The sequence below is a fragment of the Orcinus orca genome, chromosome 3, assembly GCF_937001465.1.
Source record: "Orcinus orca chromosome 3, mOrcOrc1.1, whole genome shotgun sequence".
NCBI classification, from domain to species: domain Eukaryota; kingdom Metazoa; phylum Chordata; class Mammalia; order Artiodactyla; family Delphinidae; genus Orcinus; species Orcinus orca.
In genome coordinates, this window is record NC_064561.1 from 73,177,457 (window position 1) to 73,204,633 (window position 27,177).

Sequence of the window (27,177 nt, forward strand, 5' to 3'; positions counted from 1 at the left end):
TTGGAAAGTGAGCTCTGCTCTGTTATTACTTAGCTGCCAATGCTCTGGGCAAACTGGCTCATCTGTCTTTGCCTAGATAAAATAATTTGGAAATCTAGCTCATAGTGCTCTCTAGAAGGTAGCACAGGCACGGTACACAGGCACCTCGGAGATACATGTGGACAGATTTAGATATTTTTTTTATATATTTAGTTTTCGATAAAAGAAGTAGTCTTTTTTATATTTGTATTAGTATTTTATTCTCTTATCATCATTACTCCTTTTTTTGCCTTTCTTTTTGAGGTGTAATTCACATACCATAAAATTCACCCTTTAAAGTGTACAATTCAGTGGTTTTTAGTATATGCACTTGTATCTTTTTTTACTAGTTTAAGCAAATTAATAATATAAGCAGTTTTGCAGAGGACATAGCAATACACTCGAATATTTTTTTAAAACGAGTCAATTTTAAGTTCAACTTAGCAGTTGCTAGCATTTGGCTTTATTTCTCATGTGGACTTGCAAAATATAAAGCCTTTTTACCCAAAATAGTCTAAAATTCAGACTCATGGCCCAGCCCATCTTCTTCCCTTTTGCCCACTTGATGAAAACTCAGCAGAGCAATCTTGCTGTAGACCTTCATCAGATGTCACTGATCTCAAGGCATTTATCTAAGACATTCTAGTTTCCTTTGCCTGATGCCTTAGGTGGACAGAGGCAGGGGTTGGAATTAAAAATTGTATTTCCAATATTTACTTTGGGTTTTTAGGATCATGAAAAATGCTATAGAAACTTGCTCATTAAAGTGAGAACTGAGAAATGAACTGGTAGTTGTGAGGTAACAAGTTGGAGACCTCTCATTATTTTCAGTAGTTTGCTTTCATCATTTTCCTTCCCTAACATTTTCCTTCCCTAACACACTGTACGAGACTGTGGCATGTCAGCTCTAGTCATGAAAGCAGCAGCAGAATGCTAGTGCTAGTTAGGGCCCAGGGGAAGTGATGACCACCAGGAGGGGCTGTGAATGCCCGGCCCTCACATGTAGGTCTCTTAGCAGGATTTAAGTCCCTCAGCAAAGATTTACTGGGCACATCGTCTGTAATGAACACTGTTGAGAAAAGCAGTCTCCTGCTCACAGTCTTTCACATAAGAATAGGCCTTGGACCTGGGACACTTCCTTACCAAAAAAGAGCCCACACACACTGTGCCAGGCTTATCAGCCTGTGAAGGTACCCTTCCCTGTTTCAGACTGAATGTGTGCTCCTTTGTTCTGCTTAAGCATGGATGTTAATGACCTTGGGGCACACAATGCTATGGCACTAGAGGGGTGCTCTTTAGCCATAGGCTGGGGGTGAGGGACACCCATGAGCCACTCTGCACACTACTGTGACTGATCTTGCTGTCTCTAAGTGAATAAAAACACTTCCATCCACTGCTTGACCATGTTGTTTTCATTGGCAACTCTGATACCAAGAAGTCATGGACAGAAGTGTTTGGACTTATATCCCTGGTGGCTGGCATTGTGATGATCCTTGCTATCCTCCATGTAGTTGCAGTCCCCTTCTGGCATTGGTTCCCGGTACATGGTGTTCTCGACAGACATGTTTGGCTTGGGGTGGTTTAGCTGGTCTTGGACCACTTCCTTCCCCCCATCTGCTTCCCTGTCCCTCAACACCAGTGCTTCCGGCTGACCCTCCACACTTGCACCTCCCCTCCAGGGAGCAGCCCTGCTCCACATTTCCCTCCAGGGGAAGCTCTGTAGCTTATCTGAGCTAAGTGTCAGAAGCAAAGCCATGGATCTGTTGGTCATCCTGGGAGCCTTTCCTCACCCTCCAGACTAGAATAGGACCCCGTTACATATCAAACAATATGAAAATTCCTATATCCTTGATAGGATAACGCCCACTCTTGGAATCTGCCCCCAAGGAAATAAGACTATATACACAACCATAAATCCAGCAAAAGAGCACAGGTTAGATAAGTAATGCTGAATCTATTCAAAGGCCTATTATGTAGCCACGGTTAGGAAAACTACTACCAACAGTGAAATATTAATTATTTGTTAAGCAAAAGAAGAAAAACGCTATATCATGACTACAAGTATGGGAAACACACATAAGAGAAAGACCGGAGTGATAGGCATACGATGGTTGCCTGAGCCATGGCAGAGAGGCAGGACTGGGTACCAACCCACATAGAGGCTCTGGAGTCAGAATGCTTAGGTTTGAAGATGGGTTCCACCACTGGAAGCTGTATAACCAAGAGCAAGTTATTTAGGGCCTCATTTACTCATTTTAGAGTGGTGTCAATCTCAGAGGGCTATTGTACAGATAAATGAAACGGTGTATGTCAAGCACCTCAAACAGTAGCTGGCACACGCAGTAATATTCAAATGTTGGTTATTATTATAAGAGATGGAATAACTAGAGGTTTCTTTTCTTATACGTACAGATAAACATACACGTGAAGGTTCAACTCCCAGCTTCATCAATGTACTGTGTATGTAACCTAGGTAACTTATTTAACCTCAATATGCCCGTTTGCTCATTTGTAAAATGGAAGTAATAATGGTACTGTTCTGAGCTATGGTCCCCTCCTGCCAGTGACTACCCCAGCCAGAGCTGTCCACAGCATGACACATAACATTGACACATAACATTGTAAACTCTCAACCGATGTTACACGCAGAAGGAGACTCATCTAAGGTTCTATTTTCATAGAATTTAGGACGTCTTATGAACTATTCTATCTAAAGCTCTGGAAATGATCAGTATAAAAGTAGTTTATCATTATGTAGTCAGCTGTCATATCTGAATTTAAGGGATCTTTTAGAAACAGCTTTTCAAAAAGTTTATGTAAATTACATGTTATCTCTACACGTATCCTAAACTAGACTAGAATCAACTTGTGGGCGACAACAGTACTTTATATTTCTTTTGACTCTCACTAAACCTAGCACAATTCCAAGAACATTTTAAGGTTTAATTAGTGCATGCTGATTAATATCTGCCTTACCCAGAAACAACTTCTTAAACCACTTCAGATGCTTTCAGTGAAATCAGAGATCATGAACACCAAGGTATTTGACTTTATTTTCCCATTGGTTGCTACTTGAAAGGGCACACTTATCGATCCTAATTATTCTTCCCATAAAAGAACACTTTCCTGCTTACTGACTCTGGGAGAGAAATGGCAAATGAACAGAAAACCAACTTTCTCAGACATATACAAGAAATCAAGAGTTTTCTAAAACTATAACCTGAAAGTCCTATTTCTGCCTCTATATAGTAAGCATACTGTCATTCTACTCACTATTCCACCAAAATACATCTTCACATGTCAAACTGGATTACTCCCTTAAGTACTGGGTAATGTTCAAGTAGTAAAAACAAGAATTTTTACTGAATGTTATGGACTATTTTTGCATTTGCTTATTACAATACTAGTTAGAAACACCAGTTTATAATTTTTTACACATTCAACAGTTCAACAAACACATGATTCTTTCAATCTGACTGAAGTTGTAAGTCAGCGCTTCGCTGGAGAAAATGTATGAAATTGCAGCGTTAATTTCTGAAATGAAGGATTGAAATTCTTTCCAACTCTCCTTTGAGTCTATCACTACTCCGCATGTTCCTGCTCTTGTCCTGGAATTAGCCATCGAATACTCTCAGTTCGAACGGTAGCATACATAATAAAACTAATTAAAAAGAATAAGGAAAATACAAGCAACCAGTCTACATTTTTTATCAAAGTGCTGGGAAGAGGACCTATTTGGTCAGCTTGAGTTACCACCACGTTTTTCTTGGCTTCTATACCTGAAAGAGAAATCAGTTGTTTCAAATGAGATAGAAAACATACCCGCTACAAAATTTTCTTAAGTATTCTGCATGGTATGCAAAATGATATGCAGTCTTAAAATAAACACCACAGCTAGTATATCTGGGATGGGTTTCACTTGCCTGTCAGTGTAATCTGTAACTTGCCCTTCTCCCCACCACATCAAAGGAGCAGGAATCCATTCAGCTGTTCAAAGCTAAAACACCAGAATTTCAATGAACTCACCAGAAAGGTCTTAGTCAGTGCACTGTGTGAGTTGTCTTTTGTTCTCTTTCAAGACCGATGTTCAACAACTAGTAAAGCTATTCTCAGGACTCTACAGAATGTTTTCACAGGGTAAGTAATGCTAAATTCAAAATGTTTTTAAATAATTTACTGAAAGAATTGTTAGGGGACTTCCCTGGCAGGCCAGTGATTAAGACTCCACACTTCCACTGCAGGGTGTGGGTTCATTCCCTGGTCGGGGAACTAAGATCCTGCATGCCATGTGGCACGGCCAAAAAAAAAAAAAAGAGTCAAGCTGAGCTCATTTAAAAAAAAAAAAAAAAAGAAGAATTTTTAGAACAACTCACCACCACTGGGATCCGTGATTACCAAAGATGCTGTGACTCCTAGATTTCATTTGGTTCTAAGTTTTCTGGGAGCACTGAGCAAAATGGCTCCCCCTGTCCATATCAATCTAAATGACAACCAGGGGACCAGGACAAGACTTGGAATAACTAACTACCTGGTAAGAAGCCTTTTACTCCTATGAGGTAACTCAGTTCTTTGTTCTTCTGTGTTAGATATAAGTCATTACATGCAGCTAAGAGTATATGGAAGGTATGTTATAATTTTTATTTACTTCCAGTGAATATATTTCAGGAAGAAGAGGGGTGCTCATAACTGAGGCATTAAAGCTTTTGAGGAATGAATTTTCCAACAAAGGAAATTTCATCAATGTACAGTGCTCAAATTTTTACAGGATAAAAATAAGGCCCTATGTTTTGGCAAATATTAAGGAATTAAAATAGCATCTACAAATGAATTAATAAATAGAACTCTATACAGCAACAAACATGAATAAAACACAACCATACACAACAATGCAGATGAATCCCATAAACATAATGGTCAGTGAAATCAGCCAGGCATGGAAGGATCCACACTGTACATCTCCATTAATATAAAAGTCAAAAACAAGGAACACTGGGGCTTGCCTGGTGGCGCAGTGGTTGAGAGTCCGCCTGCCAATGCAGGGGACACAGGTTCGTGCCCCGGTCCGGGAGGATCCCACATGCCGCGGAGCGGCTGGGCCCGTGAGCCATGGCCACTGAGCCTGCACGTCTGGAGCCTGTGCTCCGCAACGGGAGAGGCCACAACAGTGAGAGGCCCGTGTATCGCAAAATAAAACAAAAACAAACAAAAAAACAAGGAACAGTACACTATGGTGTTACGAGTGAAGATGGTGGTTATCCTTGGGGAGGACAGGAGTGAGAGTGCTAAAAGGGGACTGGTGATGTTCTCTTTCTGCGTACTGGTTACTCAGGGTGTTCACTCTGTGAAAATTCGGTGCCACGTACACTAGTGATTGATGCATATTTTTGTGTAAATATTATACTTAAATGAATAATGTATGTAAAACAGTATCTAGAGGTATATAGTATGTAAATTTTATCTCAATAAAGCTGTTATATTTTTTAAAGGTATCTATAATCATATTAGTATTACCTATTCATGTTAAGCTTGCCACTGACCAGGAGACATTTAACAGGATCTTAACATTTCATTAGAAAAGAAGTTTTATATCCTAAAGCCAATCTTGAATCCTTCACTTAAGGATAATACTGTAGCAGATCCGAACCCACAGAAGGCACATTCCTCCAGCAATAAAATGTCTTCTTCTACAGTGTTCTACATACCTGTCTGATTAAAAATGAAGATTTTCAGCGTTTCCAATGTTCGGTCTGTATGATTAAATCTAGCCATTGGTTTAGCCCCTTGAAATAACAAGATGTTAGGAACAGCTACAGTGCCAAACCTCGTAGAAAGGCTACAAGAGAGAGAAGTCAGTCAGAAAACCCGAATTAACAGTGGACTTCCTCACACAATTACCATATCAGAATGGATGGAAATAAATGAGGAAGGCTCAGTTTCCTGTGACCTATGGAGGCTCCTGATACTGAAACAACAGGCTTGTAGTTGCTCCTGACAGCTTTCCTCGTGGGTCATGGTTGGGGGCATTCGTGTTCTGTTCTCTGAGTTGCTTTCTGTTACAACATGGAGCTGCCCATGACACAATTATTCCACTAGTTCTGTTTTTAACAGCCAAAACAGATCAGACCAGAAAATTCTAATTTATGAACGAAGCACACTATGTCAATTTACCTAACAGAAGAAATTTCAGACTCTGCAGAATGCCCATCTCCAACCCTCATAAAAGATTCAACTTAAGCATTTAGGTTAGTGAGTCGGTGCAAAGGAATCTACAACCTAACAAACACACCAGGAAGTTCACAATTAAGGCAGGACAATTCAGAAGTAATAGGACCTGAGCAGTACTGTGTCACTTTTACAGAATACAGAGTAGTGGTATAAGCTCCAGAGTCAAAATGCTCAGGGTTCAAGCCTCAGTTCTGCCACTGAACCAGCTGTGTGACCTTTGGGCAGATTATTTAACCTTTTTAAGCCTCAGTTATTACCCCCAGAAGTAAAATGGTAATATTGTATGATCAGGATTTTTTCTTCTGTAAACATGCTGTAACATAAATATTAACATATGAGGCAAACACATGTCCCACACCATACAGTAAGAGCGAGTATCCTCTATCCTCCATAATTGAGGCACCATACCAGGCACTGAGAAGGATGCATGGTGATGAAGAAGGAACAGAGGAGATGATAAAAGCCTGCAGGGATTGGGGGGCAGCATGGGGGTTAGTATCAGACCCATAACCAAACAGCACTAAGCAGGTGCTTGGAGCCAGCCCTGCTGGATTGGGGGCAGTGGAGAGCCCAGTCAAAGCTGGACAATGACCTTGAATGTCCTTCCAATCAGTCTGTAACCTTGAGCCTGGCCACTGAGATCTCTCCCTGAAGGCTTTGTGGGAATTTGTTGGGCAATTTCTTTATTCATAAACAATTTCAGGTAAACACTGGCAGTTCCATTACCCACCCTGAAAATCAGTGCCTCATTTTCACCACCAACTTGACTATCTTCCAGACTTTCCAAATTTATTCACACACAACCTCCTTGTGACCTGCTAATAAGCAGCATCTGACTTAGAGGAGGAGGGGAGTACACAGTTTATAACCTCAGGCACAGTCACAGGGGAAATATACAACATCTGCACAAAGTTCTTTGTAACTTACCTTACTGAACATTCAGAAAAGACAAAACCCCACTGAACAATATGAAAGAACATAAATTTAGCAAGGGTAAATGTATTTCAAAGGCCTAAAATAATTCGTCAAATTTATTGAATGTCTCCTAAGAACACGCAAGCAAGAATACATGTGAGCATGAAGAAAGAAAAGGAAGGAGGGAAAGAAGGAAAGAAAAAACTAAAAAGGAAAGAAAGAAATCCTTAGTAGACATAAAACGGGTGCCCAGAGTTAGGCTGCCAGGGTGGGAACCTAAGCTGCAGATGAAAGTCACAAAGGAACACCCTACTTAGGATGCTAATTTTGCTAATTCAGTCTGGCCCGGACCCTAAAATGTCCTCTGCCCCCACCCCTGCCATCAGGCAGAGCCATCACTGAATTCCACCACGCAGAGAACAGTCTTTCTTTCTCAAGGGGCCTCCAGAAAGTCTCCCTCGGGAATGTGACAGTCCTCACTAGTCACACTTGTTTCTCCCTCCCTCAGTTCCATTTCAAAGCTCAAGCTCAAACCTACCTCCTCTGCTCCTAACTTAACTGATTACGACCTCCAAGTAACTGTAACCATCATCCAACAAGATGAGGCAGAAACCCCACCAAGGGAAGATACTAAGGGAAGATACCTGCTGTGCTGAGATGCATCCAGTGCCAAAAAGTGAAGAGCTGGAAACGCCCGGGGCAGAGAGTTAAAATGAGGGGCCAAACTGGCAGAAAACCGGCACCAAGGGGTGTAAAACAGGACTAGAGTGCAGTCACTACCGTTTGGGTTGAGAAAATCCATAAGGTCCTGTGGCAAAAGAAACAAAGTGTTAAAGTCAGCAGTACAGGATGTACACTTTTTCTGGAAGGATACACAAAAAACAAGAACCACTGCTGCCGTCAAGCGAGAGGAGGTAGGGGCAGGGACGGGAGGGAGACAGTAGTGCAGCTCCCGAAGAACCTTCTGGATTGGGACCATAGGGATCCATGGGTCAGCAGAAAAGTACTATCAAATGACGTGTTATAAACTTTCCTCCAAGGTTTCTTTTTTTGTTTTAATTGAAGTATATAGTTGATTTACAATGTTGTGTTAATTTCTTTTCCATTACGGTTTATCAGAGGATATTAAATACAGTTTCCTGTGCTATACAGCAGGACATTGTTGTTTATCCACTCTCTATGTGATAGTTTATGTCTACTAATCACAAACTCCCAGTCTATCCCTTCCCCACCCACTTCTTCCTTGGCAACCACAAGTCTGTCCTCTATGTCTGTGAGTCTGTTTCTGTTTCCTGGATAGGTTCATTTGTGTCGTATTTGAGATTCAACACATAAGTGATATCATATGCTATTTGTCTTTCTCTTTCTGACTTACTTCACTTAGTATAATCATCTCTAGGTCCATCTATATTGCTGCAAATGGCATTATTTCATTATTTTTTATGGCTGAGTAATATTCCATTGTATATGTGTACCACATCTTCTTTATCCATTCCTCTGTCAGTGGACATTTAGGCTGTTTCCATGTCTTGGCTATTGTAAGTAGTGGTGCTATGAACATAGGGGTGCATGTATGTTCTTTTTTTTTGGCTGCACTGTGCGGCATGCAGGATCTTAGTTCCCCGACCATGAATTGAACCTGTGCCCCCTGCAGTGGAAGCGTGGAGTCTTAACCACTGGACTTCCAGGGAAGTCCCAGAATGTTTTTTGTTTGTTTGTTTGTTTTTTACATCTTTATTGGAGTATAATTGCTTTACAATGGTGAGTTAGTTTCTGCTTTATAACAAAGTGAATCAGTTATACATATACATATGTTCCCATATCGCTTCCCTCTTGCGTCTCCCTCCCTCCCACCCTCCCTATCCCACCCCTCCAGGCGGTCACAGAGCACCAAGCTGATCTCCCTGCTTCCCACTAGCTATCTACCTTACGTTTGGTAGTGTATATATGTTCATGCCTCTCTCCCGCTTTGTCACAGCTTACCCTTCCCCCTCCCCATATCCTCAAGTCCATTCTCTAGTAGGTCTGTGTCTTTATTCCTGTCTTACCCCTAGGTTCTTCATGACATTTTTTTTCTTAAATTCCATATATATGTGTTAGCATATGGTATTTGTCTTTCTCTTTCTGACTTACTTCACTCTGTATGACAGACTCCAGTTCCATCCACCTCATTACAAATAGCTCAATTTCGTTTCTTTTAATCGCTGAGTAATATTCCCTTGTATATATGTGCCACATCTTCTTTATCCATTCATCCTATGATGGACACTTAGGTTGTTTCCATCTCCAGGCTATTGTAAATAGAGCTGCAATGAACACTTTGGTACATGACTCTTTTTGAATTATGGTTTTCTCAGGGTATATGCCCAGTAGTGGGATTGCTGGGTCATATGGTAGTTCTATTTTTAGGTTTTTGAGGAACGTCCATACTGTCTCCATAGTGGCTGCACCAATTTACATTCCCACCAAGAGTGTAGGAGGGGTCCTCCTCGCAGCTTTCTTAATATTACTATAGAGCAATTTTAATATTTTTCATAATTCATCAATTCATATACTCACAGGGTACAGGCCACGGTCCCAACTTTGGAATTCTGCATCTCATACAATCTAACAACATTATTAAAGCACTGTGGTCTCAGGCCCAAACTATCATCTCAGCAGCTCCAAGTCTGTACTAAGCAGTCAGATACATGTATTTGACCAAAGGTTAGTTCAGTTTGAGGGTGCACCATACCTGCCACCACCAAAACTCAGACTGCTCAAACTGCTTGCTCCTGGTCATGTGTGTGACACCCATCAAAAGGCCACAGAGCTGAGGCACAGCATTCACCAGGCACTGAGGGGAGGGTGCAAGGCCAGTGCTGACAACTGCCTCGGAGGGGAGCTCAACATACCACATGTACCCTCATTTGAAATAAGCAATCACACCTCTCAGAGCTAGGATTCTTCTCTTACATAAGCAGCCTGAATTCATTCTGCTCTCTGGCTTTAACAATCTTACAGAAAATGTCAGTCAGTATCCCAGTATTCTCTTTAGAATCACCATTTAGCCAACTAGCTGGAAAAGCATGGCTGGGCTGGACAAATTGGTCAGCTCTCAGTCCAGAGTAAACACTAGATTCACACTCTTTGGAGGAAAAAAAACTTTTCATCAATGTAACATACTTGACGGAGGTATAGAACCGAGATGGTGGAGTACAAGGATGTGATCTCACTCCCTCTTGTGAGAACACCAGAATCACAACTAACTGCTGAACAATCATCGACAGGAAGACATTGGAACTCACCAAAAAAGATACCCCACATCCAAAGACAAAGGAGAAGCCACAATGAGACGGTAGGTGGGGCGCCAATCACAGTAAAATCAAATCCCATAACTGCTGGGTGGGTGACTCATAGTCTGGAGAACACTTATACCACAGAAGTCCACCCACTGGAGTGAAGGTTCTGAGCCCCACGTCAGGCTTCCCAACCTAGGGGTCCAGCAGTGGCAGGAGGAATTCCTAGAGAATCAGGCTTTGATGGCTAGTGGGATTTGATTGCAGGACTTCGACAGGACTGGGGGAAACAGAGACTCCACTCTTGGAGGGCACACACAAAGTAGTGTGCGCATCGGGACCCAGGGGAAGGAGCAGTGACCCCAGGGGAGACTGAACCAGACCTACCTGCTAGTGCTGGAGGGTCTTGGGCAGAGGCGGGGGGTGGCTGTGGCTCACCATGGGGACAAGGACACTGGCAGCAGAAGTTCTGGAAAGTACTCCTTGGCGTGAGCCTTCCCAGAATCCGCCATTAGCCCCACCAAAGAGCAGGGTAGGCTCCAGTGTTGGGTCACCTCAGACCAAACAACCAACAGGGAGGGAACCAAGCCCCAGCATAAGCAGACAAGCAGATTAAAGTTTTACTGAGCTCTGCCCACCAGAGCAACACCCAGCTCTACCCACCACCAGGCCCTCCCATCAGGAAAGTTGCTCAAGCCTCTTAGATAGCCTCATCCACCACAGGGCAGACAGCAGAAGCAAGAAGAACTGCAATCCTGCAGTCTGTGGAACAAAAACCACATTCACAGAAAGATAGACAATATGAAAAGGCAGAGGGATATGTACCAGATGAAGGAACAAGATAAAACGCCAGAAAAACAACTAAGTGAAGTGGAGATAGGCAACCTTCCAGAAAAAGAATTCAGAATAATCATAGTGAAGGAGATCCAGGACCTTGAAAAAAGAATGGAAGCAAAGATCGAGAAGATGCAAGAAATGTTTAACAAAGACCTAGAAGAATTAAAGAACAAACAAACAGAGATGAACAATACAATAACTGAAATGAAAACTACACTAGAAGGAATCAATAGCAGAATAACTGAGACAGAAGAACGGATAAGTGACCTGGAAGACAGAATGGTGGAATTCACTGCTGCGGAACAGAACAAAGAAAAAAGAATGAAAAGAAATGAAGACAGCCTAAGAGATCTCTGGGACAACATTAAATGCAACAACATTCGCATTATACGGGTCCTAGAAGGAGAAGAGAGAGAGAAAGGACCCAAGAAAATATTTGAAGAGATTATAGTCGAAAACTTCCCTAACATGGGAAAGGAAATAGCCACCCAAGTCCAGGAAGCGCAGAGAGTCCCACACAGGATAAACCCAAGGAGAAACATGCCGAGACACATAGTAATCAAATTGGCAAAAATTAAAGACAAAGAAAAATTATTGAAAGCAGCAAGGGAAAAACAACAAATAACATACAAAGGAACTCCCATAAGGTTAACAGCTGATTTCTCAGCAGAAACTCTACAAGCCAGAAGGGAGTGGCATGATATACTTAAAGTGATGAAAGGGAAGAACCTACAACCAAGATTACTCTACCCAGCAAGGATCTCATTCAGACTGATGGAGAAATCAAAAGCTTTACAGACAAGCAAAAGCTAAGAGAATTCAGCACTACCAAACCAGCACTACAGCAAATGCTAAACGAACTTCTCTAAGTGGGAAACACAAGAGAAGAAAAGGACCTACAAAAACAAGCCCAAGGGCTTCCCTGGTGACGCAGTGGTTGAGAGTCCGCCTGCCGATGCAGGGGACACGGGTTCGTGCCCCGGTCCAGGAAGATCCCACATGCCGCGGAGCAGCTGGGCCCGTGAGCCATGGCCGCTGAGCCTGCACGTCCGGAGCCTGTGCTCCGCAATGGGAGAGGCCACAACAGTGAGAGGCCCGCGTACAGAAAAAAAAAAGGAACTAGAGAAAGAAGAACAAACAAAACCCAAAGTTAGCAAAAGGAAAGAAATCATAAAGATCAGAGCAAAAATAAATGAAATAGAAACAAACAAAACAATAGCAAAATCAATAAAACTAAAAGCTGGTTCTTTGAGAAGATAAACAAAATTGATAAACCATTAGCCAGACTCATCAAGAAAAAGAGGGAGAGGACTCAAATCAATAAAATTAGAAATGAAAAGGGAGAAGTTACAACAGACACCACAGAAATACAAAGCATCCTAAGAGACTACTACAAGCAACTCTATGCCAATAAAATGGACAACCTGGAAGAAATGGACAAATTCTTAGAAAGGTATAACCCTCCAAGACTGAACCAGGAAGAAATAGAAAATATGAACAGACCAATCACAAGTAATGAAATTGAAACTGATTAAAAATCTTCCAACAAACAAAAGTCCAGGACTTCACAGGTGAATTTTATCAAACATTTAGAGAACAGCTAACACCCATCCTTCTCAAACTCTTCTAAAAAACTGCAGAGGAAGGAACACTCCCAAACTCATTCTATGAGGCCACCATCACCCTGACACCAAAACCAGACAAAGATACTACAAAAAAAGAAAATTACAGACCAATATCACTGATGAACACAGATGCAAAAATCCTCAACAAAATACTAGCAAACAGAATTCAACAACACATTAAAAGGATCATACAGCATGATCAAGTGGAATTTATCCCAGGGATGCAAGGATTCTTCAATATACACAAATCAATCAATGTGATACACCATATTAACAAACTGAAGGAGAAAAACCATATGATCATCTCAATAGATGCAGAAGAAGCTTTCGACAAAATTCAACACCCATTTATGATAAAAAACTCTCCAGAAAATGAGTATAGAGGGAACCTACCTCAACATCATAAAGGCCATATACGACAAACCCACAGCAAACATCATTCTCAGTGGTGAAAAACTGAAAGCATTTCCTCTAAGATTAGGAAAAGAGAAGGATGTCCTATCTCACCACTATTATTCAACATAGTTTTGGAAGTCCTAGCCACGGCAATCAGAGAAGAAAAAGAAGTAAAAGGAATACAAATTGGAAAAGAAGAAGTAAAACTGTCACTGTTTGCAGATGACATGATACTATACATAGAGAATCCTAAAGATGCCACCAGAAAACTACTAGGGCTAATCAGTGAATTTGGTAAACTTGCAGGATACAAAATTAATGCACAGAAGTCTCTTGCATTCCTATACACTAATGATGAAAAATCTTAAGGAGAAATTAAGGAAACACTCCCATTTACCACTGCAACAAAAAGAATAAAATACCTAGGAATAAACCTATCTAGGGAGACAAAAGACCTGTATGCAGAAAACTGTAAGACACTAATGAAAGAAATTAATGATACCAACAGATGGAGAGATATACCATGTTCTTGGATTGGAAGAATCAATATTGTGAAAATGACTATACTACCCAAAGCAATCTACAGATTCAATGCAATCCCTATCAAACTACCAATGGAATTTTTTATGGAACTAGAACAAAAAATCTTAAAATCTGTATGAAGACACAAAAGACCCCGAATAGCCAAAGCAGCCTTGAGGGGAAAAAACCGAGCTGGAGGAATCAGACTCCCTGACTTCAGACTATACTACAGAGCTACAGTAATCAAGACAATATGGTACTGGCACAAAAAGAGAAACAAAGATCAATGGAATAAGATAGAAAGCACAGAGATAAACCCATACACCTATGGTCAACTAATCTATGACAAAGGAGGCAAGGATATACAATGGAGAAAGACGGTCTCTTCAATAAGTGGTGCTGGGAAAACTGGACAGTTACATGTAAAAGAATGAAATTAGAACACTCCCTAACACCATACACAAAAATAAACTCAAAATGGATTAGAGACCTAAATGTAAGACTGGACACTATAAAACTCTTAGAGGAAAACATAAGAAGAACACTCTTTGACATAAATCACAGCAAGGTCTTTTTTGATCCACCTCCTAGAGTAACGGAAATAAAAACAAAAATAAACAAATGGGACCTAATGAAACTTCAGAGCTTTTGCACAGCAAAGGAAACCATAAACAAGATGAAAAGAGAACCCTCAGAATGGGGGAAAATATTTGCAAATGAATCAACGTTCAAAGGATTAATCTCCAAAATATATAAACAGCTCATGCAGCTCAATATTAAAAAAACAAACAACCGAATCCAAAAATGGGCAGAAGGGGGCTTCCCTGGTGGCGCAGTGGTTGAGAGTCCGCCTGCCAATGCAGGGGACGCAGGTTCGTGCCCCGGTCCGGGAAGATCCCACGTGCCGCGGAGCAGCTGGGCCCGTGAGCCATGGCCGCTAAGCCTGCGCATCCGGAGCCTGTGCTCCGCAACGGGAGAGGCCACAGCAGTGAGAGGCCCGCTTACCGCAAAAACAAACGAACAAACAAACAAAAATGGGCAGAAGACCTAAATAGACATTTCTCCAAAGAAGACATACAGATGGCCAAGAAGCACATGAAAAGCTGCTCAACATCACTAATTATTAGAGAAATGCAAATCAAAACTACAGTGAGGTATCACCTCACACCAGTTAGAATGGGCATCATCAGAAAATCTACAAACAACAAATGCTGGAGAGGGTGTGGAGAAAGGGGAACCTTCTTGCACTGTTGGTGGGAATGTAAATTGATACAGCCACTATGGAGAACAGTATGGAGGTTCCTTAAAAAACTAAAACTAGAATTACCATATGATCCAGCAATCCCACTACTGGACATATACCCAGAGAAAATCATAATTCAAAAAGACACATGCACTCCAATGTTCATTGCAGCACTATTTACAACAGCCAGGTCATGGAAGCAACCTAAATGCCCATCAACAGACGAATGGATAAAGAAGATGTGGTACATATATACAATGGAATATTACTCAGCCATAAAAAGGAATGAAATTGGGTCATTTCTTGAGATGTGGATTGGGATTGACATGTATACACTGATGTGTATAAAACTGATGACTAATAAGAAGATGCTGTATAAAAAAATTAGAAAAAATAAACAAACAAACAAAAAACATACTTTGCAACCTAAGTGTCTATCGACAGATGAATGGATAAATAAGATGTGGCACATATATACAATGCAATATTACTCAGCCATAAAAAGAAACGAAATTGAGTTATTTGTAGTGAGGTGGATGGACCTAGAATCTGTCATACAGAGTGAAGTAAGTCAGAAAGAGAAAAACAAATATCATATGCTAACTCATATATATGGAATCTAAACAAAAAAATGGTTCTGAAGAACCTAGGAGCAGGACAGGAATAAAGACACAGACGTAGAGAATGGACTTGAGGACACGGGAGGGGGAAGGGTAAGCTGGGACGAAGTGAGAACAGCACTGACATATATACACTACCAAATGTAAAATAGATAGCTAGTGGGAAGCAGCCGCATAGCACAGGGAGATCAGCTCAGTGCTTTGTGACCACCTAGACGGGTAGGATAGGGAGGGTGGGAGGGATACGCAAGAGGGAGGGGATATGAGGATATATATATATGTATAGCTGATTCACTTTGTTATACAGCAGAAACTAACACAACATTGTAAAGCAATTATACTCCAGTAAAGATGTTAAAAATATATATATATATATATATGTATAAAACATACTTCTCAGGGACATGACTAGTCTAAACAATGCTAAATTACAATTTTAGTAATTCAGATATTTTATTTTTATGCCTCCATAACAAATACCTCATTTAGAAGAAGAAGAATGCTATGATTCTGATACCAAGCACCTATCTGTCCACTGGGATTTTTATCATGAGACTTGGTGGTGAGATTAACCCAAGGCTGACTAGGTTTAGGCCTCCTAAAAAGCATATTCGACACTAGTTATATCTCCTCCTTTTCCTACAAACATCACAGAAAGCCAGATGAATTTTCACTGATGCAGCCATTAAATGCTATCCCACTTACAATATGATAAAGATTATGACTCCTCATTTGAAAGTTGACAGAGTATTAAATCGTAAAATGAAATGTGCGGAAAAGGAGAAAAGCACTAAATACTTTTGTCTTACCTGTGATATATTTAAAATTTTCAGAGTGAAATTTTCTAATCCCGTCACATTTCTCTCCTCGCAGTTCACCTTCGGGGATTTCAGACTTTCGGTGGTGTTGGCATCCTCTGTCGGCGGGGGGTCAGATTCTACCACTTCGGGCTCTGTGTAGTACTCCTCTTCTCTCTCCGGGAAGCTGGCTCCAGCGCTGTCCAGAGAGAAGAGGCTCTCCCGGGGGTTGCACCTTGAGTCCTCCTCCCCTCCAGCCCTGCAGGTGCCGCTGCTGGGCTCTGGGCTCAGTTTGTCCTCGGCTTCCCCAGGAATCACAGACAACATTACCATGTGTTCACCATCAGCGTCCAGCCCCAGCACTGCCTCGGCCTCTTCAGCAGCCAGGTCCTGGCCCACCGGGTCACGGGAAGGCACCTCCTCACTCATGTACCCAGCCCCCACCTGGAATGGGTAAGCAGGCTGCTCCTCTGACCATAAGTGACCTCTTTTCTCTGCAACTAAAACATGCCACTATGTTCACAGTCACATCTAACTTCAAAATAAATGAATCCCAAAGAATTACAGTTCTCAAATATGAAATTTTCCCCTCCAGAGTAAAAAGTTACCTTCCCATTAAACTATCACAGAGCCACCCATCATTCTCCAGGTCATGAAGAAGATCACAAGGAGATACTAGATTAATGAATGCCAGGAAGTGGACAAACACATAGCTTCATGCAAAACCTGCTGCTTGCCATGCGGATTACGAGCAAAAACATTCCACTGCAGACATCCAATTAGGAAAATATAATACAAACACTTTAACAATTTAGTTTATTTGATGAGACTATCCAAGAAAATGATGATGGCTTTATGGAATATTCTACCATGGCAAAGCATCTTTGCACCCATTATAACAGCTCTGTGAGATGGGCAGCACAAGGGTTATCATCCCGACTTAATAGATGAGGTACAGAGAGGTTCAGTGTAATGCACAATGGCACACAGCCAGTAAGCAGCAGAGCCACGTCTAAGAGCGAAGTCTACTGACTGCTACTCCAGAGCAGGCCTTACCCTCCCCACATGATACCTCGGAGGGCTGCTGGGCAACACTGCCCGAAGAATGCTACTAGAGCCAGCTCCTTCCCGGGGTGGCCTCTACGGCTGGCCTCTGCTCTCCTGCCTGCTGCCCTTGGGCTACTGCCCTCAGCAGTGCTAAAGGTGCACCAAGCAGAGCAGGGGCAGCAGCAGGGAGAAGAGGAGGAGGGTTTTTCTCTCACTTTGGAGCCACTAGATGCGGCTTGGGCCAAAGGTTCAGGTAAGGGGAGAGTCCTGGGCAGTCTCAAACATCCATCTGGCAAGCTCCACTCACCTCTGTACAATGACTCCTGCCCTCCACCTCTCATGACCTCAACGACAGCCGCCAGACTCCGGGCCAGGCACTGACCAGGGGAAACGAATGGGCCCAGCTGCACTCAGACAAGCCCACCATATGGCTGGGGAGCCACCAGCTGTATAATGAGCTCTGCATGCAAACAGTGTGTCTAGCAGAGTGTGAATGACCAACTGGCTTCAAAGCCGGGGAGGGATCTGGGAACTTCCTAAGGTATGCACATTTGTATAACGTCTCAAAGAATATCTCCACAGATGTTTGCAGATTCATTCAGCAATTCAAAAACACTCTCTGGGAATTTGCTTCAGGCTAAGTGGCATAAAAGGAACCAGATTTATTCTCCCTCCTGAAACAACCCAAAAATCAGCCAAATATGTGAAACAACAGTTTCAGGAGACTAGCAATGAGACAACGAAGGACAGTGAACAGGAAGCAGATGAGAAGAGCCCTACAAACGCTCTAGCTTACTGCCTGAGAGAGTTCCTGCCCTGTCTCAGGGAGGGCCCAGCTGACTTCTCCAGCTGAGATGGAACTGAGGGTCCAGAAAGACCAAGAAGCTAGAGTTTGCAGGACAGAATACTGGAGATGGGAGAGCTGCAGAAAGAGGACTCTGGAGACCTGTGGAGGGGGCCCCGCCTTGAGTATACTGGTCAGCATATGCCTGTAAGTGAACTACCCCAAGCCAGGGAAAGAACCACTCAAAGGGATTAGAGGTAACAGTACCCAACAGCCACAGAAAGCTGGGAATAGTACCTGTCCCCACCCACTAGCCTGGGAAACCTCCTAAGTCACAGGGTACTGGGGAGAGTACGCGAAAGGGACTTGCCTCAGCAGTGGGGCCCAATTAACCCTAAAGTAAATACAGCTCTGCTTCCATCTAGCAATCCTTAAAAGTGAGAATCACACTGTGTTCAAGTAACTTAACTGTATCCCAGAACAAAGCTCAAGAATATTTACAGGAATACTAAAATATCTAGCACTCGACCAGGGAAAATTTACTTCTGGCATCCAATCGAAGATTACCAGGCATGCAAAGAAGCAGGGAAATTCCCCTCATTATCCATAATGAGAATAAGCAACCAAACCTGACCCAGAACTTGCAGATTTCAGAATTATTAGATGAGGCTGTCAAAACAGCAATAACTGCATCACATATGTTTAAAAAGTTAAGTAGATATAGAGAACATAAGATATAAAAAAAGACCCAAATCAAAATGCAAATCAAAACCACAATGAGATATCACCTCACACATATTAGAATGGCTATTATCAAAAAGACAAGAAATGACAAATGTTGGTATGCATGCAGACAAAGAGGAACCCTTGTGCACTATCAGTGAAAATGTAAATTGGTGCAGCCACTAAGGAAAACAGTATGGAAGTTCCTCAAAAAATAGAACTACCATATGATCCAGCAATTCCACTTCTGGGCATTTATCCAAAGAAAATGAAAACACTCACTTGAAAAGGTACATGCACCCCCATGTTCACTGCAGCATTATTTACATAAGCCAAGACACGGAAGCAATTGATGGATGCATAGATAAAGAAAATGTGAGATATATATACATATATTTGTATATGTATACGTGTATGTATATATATGTATATGTGTATATATATGTATATATATATAAAAAGTATTATTCAGCCATTTAAAAACAGGAAATCTTGCCATTTACGAGAACATGGACAGACCTTGAGGGCATTATGCTAAGTGAAATAAATCAGAGAAAGACAAATACTGTAATATCTCACTTAAATGTGGAATCTAAAAACAAACAAACAGGGCTTCCCTGGTGGCACAGTGGTTGAGAGTCCGCCTGTCGATGCAGGGGACACGGGTTCGTGCCCCGGTCTGGGAACATCCCACATGCCACGGAGCGGCTAGGCCCGTGAGCCATGGCCGCTGAGCCTGCGTGTCCGGAGCCTGTGCTCCGCAACGGGAGAGGCCACAACAGTGAGAGGCCCGCGTACCGCAAAAAACAACAACAACAACAACAACAAAAAAAAACTCCACAAGCTCATACAGAAAACAGTTTGGTGGTTGACAGAGGTGGTGGGTAGGGGGTGGGCAAAATGGGTGAAGATGGTCAAAAAGTACAAACTTCCAGTTATAAAATAAGTAAGTCATGGGAATATAATGCACAGCATGGTAACTATAGTTAATTATACTGTATTGTATATCTGAAAGTTGCTAAGAGGGTAGTAAACCTTAAAAGGTCTCATCCAAAGAAAAAAATTTTATAACTGTGTGTGATGATGGATTTTAACCAGACTTATTGTGGTGATCATTTTACTATATATATATATATATATATATATCAGATGATTATGTTATACAACTGAAACTACTATAATGTTATATCAATTATATCTCAATAATAATTTTTTAAAAGACCCAAATTATACTTCTAGCAATGAAAATTACAAGGTCAGAGATGAAAACTGCACTGGATGGGATTCATAGTAGATTAGACATTACAGAAGAAAAGAGTAGTTAACTTAAGGCATAACAATAAAACCCATACAAAATGAAACACACAATGAAAAAATGAATCCCCCCCAAATTAAGAGTGACAGTGAGCTGTGGGACAATTTCAAGTGGTCTCATGTACAGATAATTGGAGTACCGAAAAGAGAGAAGTAAATGGGGGAAAACACAAAAAGTAATTGAAAAAACAATCACTGAAAACTTTACAAACCTGATGAAAACTATTAATCCATAGATCCAAGAAGCTCAACAAACTACCCCAAGATACATCATAATCAAACTGATCAAAACCAGTGACAAAGAAAAAATCTTAAAAGCAGATGGAGAAAAAAGACATGCTATGTATAGAGGAACAAAGATAAGGATGACAGCAGATTTCTCATTGGAAACAATGCAAGCAAGAAGAACAGCATCTTTAAGGGACTGAAAGGAAAAAAACTATAAACCTAGAATTCTATACCCAGCAAAAATATCTTTCAAAATCAAAGGCAAAATAAATACGTTTTCAGACATACAAAAGCTGAAACAGTTCATAACCAGCAGACCTACATGACAAGAATCTGAAATGAATTTCTTCAGGCAATAGAAAAATGATACCAGGTGGAAATGTGGATCCACACAAAAGAATGAAGAGCACCAGAAATGGTAACTACGTAAATAAATATATACAATTCTTTCTGAAAGTCTAGCTCTGAAGGGGAAAAGAAAGACCCGGTAGTTGTTATGGGCAGGCAGGGGGCTAAGGGAAATTTTCGTTTTGGTTTTTAGGACACAGGAGAAATTTAAGGATATATAAAGCTCATGGGAAAGTGAGTAAGCAGGGAGAGGTGACAATACAGGTTAGAGAGGGCAGAGTACAGGGCTTGAGAAGCAAGATAGGTCCTTGACAGAAGAGGGTCAAGCACTTCTTTACCTATGACCTAGAAAAGGGGCTGGGTGCCTGGGCAAGGAGCTCTGTCAATGGGGTGCGGATGGCAGTCCTTCTGTAGCCTTTGGTTGATAAACATGTACTACTTGTATAATCATAAGTAAAAACAAACAAACATATTTACTAGATCGTCCTCAAGACAGAGCAGAAAATGAAGCCAGAGAGGCTAAAAGTCTGGAGAAGAACAAAGGGTGCCAGATTTGGGAACCAACTCCACTCCCAAATGCACCAGCTCTGCAGAGATCTTCTCTCTCTGAACCTAATCAACATTCTAGGTCATCTAAAGTAAATGGAGAATGCCAATATCCTAAAAGAATCTCAAGAGAAAAAAATCAGGGCACAAAATAGAATCTGGTTCTTCTGATCACCTTTATGTAAAACTGGATAGATGTCCCTTACAGAAAATCAAAAGGAAGTCTGAGTGATGCAGAGAGCTAGAATTTTGAGTCAGGAGTGTTGTTTTTCCCTCCTGTGAAGATATTTAAGTAGAGAGGACAAATTAGGAACAAAACAAAAATTCTCACACCCTCAGGTACCATTTTTTTCATTTAAGCATTGGGAAGAAAGGAAACATTGAATTATTCCACTCCAAGAAATGACCTACCGTGTGAGAGCCATTGAACCCTCCCATGGTAATGCGCCTTTTAAAAAGGATTGCTTCTCAATATCAATAATCTGATTATAGTTTGAGCCATGCATAAAGTGGAAATGACTGCACTATTGGCAGCAAGGAATATGTTTGGAGAACAGGGGCGAGGGCACCACTCCAACTCTGCCAAGGAGCCCTAGCCTGGGTGAGCTCCTTCATACCCTTCCAGTTGTTCTCAAAAGACTCTCTACCAGCCACAGGTTTTTTTTCATAATGGCTTCTGTGTCAGGGGAGCCAACTGGGGAGGATCAAAAACAGCTGGGGGTTAGAGGGGCAGCAACCCGTACTTTCCATAGGAAATTTTCAGTGTGTGCTTCTAACAAATGGAGAAAACACCACTGAAATGCAGACATTCACAGGGCTACCATGCAGATTAAATGAGAAAAGACGTATATGGTCCCTGGCACATGGTAAGCACTCCATAAATGGCTACAGTGATGGTGATGATGATGATGATGATAATGGTTATGACTGATGCTTACAATTCAAAGAGATGGACGGGAACCACAACTAGGTCCTATTAATTCCTCTGCTAAATACACTCTGGATCCATCCACTTCTCCCAACCCACTCACACCCCTCAGCCCAGGCCACAGTCATCTCTCACTTGGACAACTGCTGCAACCACCAAAATGGTCTTCCTGGTTGGCCCTGTACCCCCTCTCCAAACCCTTCTCCTCACAGCATCCAAGTGAAACTGAAAGTCAAAGGCAAATGTGATCACGTCACTCCCCTGCTCAAACCCTTTCAATGGCTTCTCCCTACGCTGTGAATGAATCCATGCTCTGTAGCATGACTACCAGGGCCCAGGTGATAAGGCCTCTGTCCATACTCCCAACAGGTGCCACTAGACATTTCTGGTCCCTGATCACTTACACCCTCCTCCCCCTACCTCAGAACTGTCCTGAGGGCTGTTTCTCTGCCAAGAGCCCTCCCTCCACTCCCTCTCTTCTTCTGGCTAATCTGACACATCCTTCAGATCTCACCCTGAACTTCACCTCTGTAAGGTGAACTTCACCCTCCTAGACCCTCATACCAGAAGGGTCTCCCATTACAGCATTCCATAATGCCCTGGGGCTCTCCTTGAAGCATTTTCCACTCTTGTGGAAAATTTACTTAATTATTTGTGGTCATTTAATGCCTGCCTTCCCCATCAGACAGGAGGGTGGGCGTATTTCTCTACTTGCTCTCCACTGCACCCAGAGTGCCTAACAGAGCATATGGCATATGACAGGTGCTCAGTCAGAATCTGCTAGTTGACTGTCTAGTGAAGACAGGTGTGGGGTGTTGAAGTCCAGGGTTGGCACCCGTTCCTCGACACCTGGACAGCACTGCCACCTCCAGTTGCTAATTTGCCAGTGGTATCCTCTGCAGAAAAAAGGCCTTGGATTTTCAGCCACCCCCAAAAGGAACCAGCTGGTGAAGCTTCCTCGGTCCTCACCCCATTCATGGCCTGGCCATGATGACCAGTGACCCACCCCATGGCTGGTGTTCCCCTCAGGTCTGTATGACATGACCCTCCCTGCCAGGTAGGCTCACACTGACTGCCGAATCAGCCAGTGTTCTGCCAGGAAACAGCACGTGCAACTTAGACAATTGGAGGAGAACTTAATAAAGGTACCTCCAACATGTGAGCTGGGTGTAGAGAAACCAAAAGCAATGGTAAGGAATCCCAGGGTCAATAACAGCAGAGGGGGAGCCAGTTACCACTCATAGACCTTAAGAGTCCAGAGGCAGAAGCCTTGAAACAGAGAGTACAACCTTCTAGAAGCCCTAACTTTCAGTGGAGGGACACAGCCAACCTGCGATATCCCCAAGGGAGGGAGCTGAGAGAATCAATAACCTGACCTCACTCTCCCTTCATGCCAACACAACAGAAGCCAGAAGACAGAAGAGCCAGTTGTTTATTCCATACAGGACAGCTACTCAGGGCACAGAGCAGGGTGGAGAAGGCTGAAGAATGATCTGAGAGACAAACAGAAGATATCCAGCACATGCTGTCCCCTCTCTGAGGCTGGTGGTTAAGTGTAACGACAGAGAAGTGTGGTACAGAGCTTTGACTGTGAGGTCAGGCAGACAGAGGCTTGAATTGTAGCGTCTCAACTTCTGCTGTTGGACCTTGGTAAAAGACTTAGGGGATGCTGAGTCTCAGTTTACTCATCTATCAAATGGGGACAATAACAACATACATTTCATAAGCATTTAAAGACTAAATAAGATGATGCTCAAAAAGCACTAAGCACACTGCCTGGCAGATAATGAGTGTTTTCATTACTTTTCATTACTCAGCAAGCCGGCTGCCCTGCCTCTTTCCAGGACACGGCAGGGAAAGGAAAGATCTGTGTATTCCTGTTAAGTTTTGAATGACATGAAAGGCCAAAGTGTCTGGACTTTAATAGGGCTCTGCGGAGTAGGGCGAAGAAACAATGGGAATAAGGCCTCCACTCCTGGGCCCAGCCATGCCTCCAGGTGGCTGCCTTCCCCACAGAGGGACCCTGAGAGCATGCTCTGGCAAGCAGCAAGTTACCCTGGGATCTGCTGTGTTTTTCTCATCTGTCCTTCACAGGCACCTGAGCAAGAGTTACCCTCTTACGAAAGTGGTCCAGCAGGGTGCAAAGTAAAGCGTGGGCTTTGCAGTCAGAGATACAGGCTCTGCCAATTACCAGAATCGCAAACGTAGGCAGATTACTTAGCCTCTCTGAGCTCAGCATCTTCATCTGTAAAACACGGATACTCACGGAATCTATCTCATAGGATCGGTGGGAGGGCTAAATAAGATAATGATAGCACTATGCGCAGTTCCTGGCTCCTAATAAGGGCACCATAGAGGTCGGCTATTCGTTATGATGATTATCATTAATAATGAAGTGCTCAGCACATGGGGGTACGCCTCAGTAAGCGCTAATACACGGTTCCTCCCGACTGAGTCACCTGTTCAGGGGCCTGAACATGGCCCGGGCATCCCGCCCCGCCGGCCCCTACCCCGGACCGCGAGCGGGGACCACCGGGGGAAGGAGGTCGGGATAACCCGGGGAGACGCGCTCTAGGGAGCGCCAGGAAGAGGCGAGGCGCGCAGCGCGGGCCTTCGCGCAAGTAAAAGAGCGTCGCCCGGGTAGACAGCCACCTCGCCGGTCATTACACGCACAGCCGCCCACGGCCCCAGCCCGCACTCACCCTCCTGGCCGCGGGCGGGAGGCCCCAGCACCCACAGCAGTACCTGCCACCAGCCAAGGAGCCGCATGGTGCGCGGCGGGCAGCGGCCGCACCACCCAGGCCGAAGGGTAACCGGCGCACAGCGACTCGAGTCGCGCTCCTTGCCGGAGGAAGGCTTGAGGAGGAAAACTCGGGAGCGCGGGCGCGGCCCCGCGCCGCCATCTTGACAGCTGGCAGCTGCCGCGGGCGCCATCTTGAAGCCGGGCGGCCGCCTCTCGTCTCTGGCCTGTGCCTTGGGACTCGGGGCTGTTTGGGAGCCAAGCGCCCGCCATCTCAGGTCGTTTCGAAGTTTCCTGACCCTCAGGTCCTGGGCGGGGTTCCGGCAGAGGCCCGTTGCCCTCTTTCTTCACCCGGCAATCGGGGCCGGGCGGCCGGCAGCAAGCCCTGCGCCCGCCCAGCGCTTCGTTCCCGGGCCAGAAAGGCCCGGAAGCGTCCTCCTGGAGTGCCGCATCCAGGGTCAGATCCCTTTCCTCATCCATATTATCCTTCCCAGGTTGCCAGATAAAACACAGGATGCCCAGTTAAATTTGAATTTCACATAAACAACGAATAATTTTTACTATAAGAGACCGACCGAGGCTGGGCTGCGGTAGTTTTGCTATAGGAAATTTTCTAGTGGTTCCAGGAGGATCTGACACAGTGGACAACATGGGTGGAAGAGCCCACGTTCTTGATCACCACATTCATCTTTTGGCCAACAACCTCCCTCTCCCCCAACAGTGTAGTAGCAAATATTTTCTTCTTTAAATTATTCTCTCCCATACCCTCCATACTGGTTTTGAAGGTCATGATAAAGCCAATGGGACAGAGGATTAAGGGGATTTAGGCTTAATGAAAAGGAGGCTGATTTGACTCATCTGGACACTCCAACGTGGATGCTCTGTGGTTACAATTCCTTCCTTTTTGTTATGTCCTTTTCCCTCTCTGTGTTTGTGTTTTGGTTGTTTGGACAGATGCACTTACAGATGTTAGACTTGTTGCCTTTCGATAAATACTATATACACACTCTGATGGAAACTCAATAAATACAGCCAACAGAATAGAATGCGAATTTGACTGTCTCGCCACCAGGTGGCACATGCACTTATTTGCAGTGAGAAAATTGCATTCAGGTTTGAAACTTTGATTTTACTTTCGTTTCTAGGGGGTAAAAAAGTTGACATCATCCTCTTCGTTTGGCTGAGATGAACTCTATGCACCAACACCATACAGCCCGGGGATTGTTCATACAAGAATCTGATAATAATTGGAATTGTTCTTCACAGCTACACACCTGCACTCCTGGTGTTTTGTCTCCCCTGATCGGTTTGCATAAATTTTTTTAATCTATTGAGTCATGAGGACTTCTTTGTCTCTCTCCCTCCCTCTCTCTCAACAGACAAGTATTTACTTTCATTTAGATCACTGTGGCAAAGTGTATTTTCCAAAGCTTGCCACAAAAATATTCCCCATCCCACATGCTGCTGTGCAACGTAATTTTGCCACTGGCCCATCAATAGGTAGAATCTAATTCCCCTCCCCTTGAATCTGGGTGGTCCTGTGATTCACATATAACCAAGAGAATGTGGCAGTGTATGAAATGATCCTGTATGACTTCTGAGGCGACACAGATTTATCCTTTTTTGCTGGAAGGTTTGCACAGGCGTTCTGAGCCACGAAGTAAGTAGATGGACTGTCCTGAGGCTGTATGCAAACCTAGCTTGCATAGGGAAGCCGTGACACGTCAAGAAGAGAGATGCCCACCATCACCAGCTGAGCCTGGCCCCATTCTGTTGCAGCTTCGGCAACCATTGGACTACTACTGCCTGAGAGACCATAGCCAGAGATGCACAGCTTGAGCTGTTTCCAAATTCCGGACCCACAGAAACAGAAATTTTAAAAATGTCATTTTAAAAATGGTTCTGAAGAACATAGGGGCAGGACAGGAATAAAGATGCAGACGTAGAGAATGGACTTGAGGACAAAGGGAGGGGGAAGGGTAAGCTGGGACGAAGTGAGAGAGTGGCATGGACTTATATATACTACCAAATGTAAAATAGACA

At 43.2% G+C, this 27,177-nt stretch overlaps 1 protein-coding gene across 4 annotated transcripts; it reads right to left on the reverse strand.

The window, feature by feature from the left end:
- Nucleotides 1-3,044: 3,044 nt before the first annotated feature.
- TXNDC15 (thioredoxin domain containing 15) lies at nucleotides 3,045-25,561 on the reverse strand. 4 transcript variants are annotated; one of them, XM_033409871.2, is made up of 6 exons: nucleotides 25,097-25,235; nucleotides 24,508-24,639; nucleotides 16,489-16,976; nucleotides 7,803-7,966; nucleotides 5,721-5,851; nucleotides 3,045-3,797 (listed from the first exon to the last, which is right to left on the reverse strand). In XM_033409871.2, the coding sequence occupies exons 3-6, from the start codon at nucleotides 16,903-16,905 to the stop codon at nucleotides 3,601-3,603; spliced, it is 909 nt and encodes a 302-aa protein (XP_033265762.1). In that variant the 5' UTR covers nucleotides 16,906-16,976; nucleotides 24,508-24,639; nucleotides 25,097-25,235; the 3' UTR covers nucleotides 3,045-3,600. The 4 variants fall into 4 exon arrangements, with proteins under 4 accessions (XP_033265762.1, XP_033265760.2, XP_004282159.2 ...); XM_033409869.2 differs by lacking the exon at nucleotides 24,508-24,639 and having other exon boundaries at nucleotides 25,140-25,561; XM_004282111.4 differs by lacking the exon at nucleotides 24,508-24,639 and having other exon boundaries at nucleotides 25,097-25,394.
- Nucleotides 25,562-27,177: the final 1,616 nt, after the last annotated feature.

Excerpts from the sequence above, each read along its gene's own strand:
- TXNDC15 (XM_033409869.2), bottom strand. The coding sequence starts at position 25,407 with ATGGCGGGCGCTTGGCTCCCAAACAGCCCCGAGTCCCAAGGCACAGGC. Across the intron at positions 16,977-25,139 it reads GGCTCCTTGGCTGGTGGCAG|TTGCAGAGAAAAGAGGTCAC; the intron begins GTACTGCTGTGG and ends GGCATGTTTTAG. Across the intron at positions 5,852-7,802 it reads GATGCATCTCAGCACAGCAG|CCTTTCTACGAGGTTTGGCA; the intron begins GTATCTTCCCTT and ends TCTCTCTTGTAG.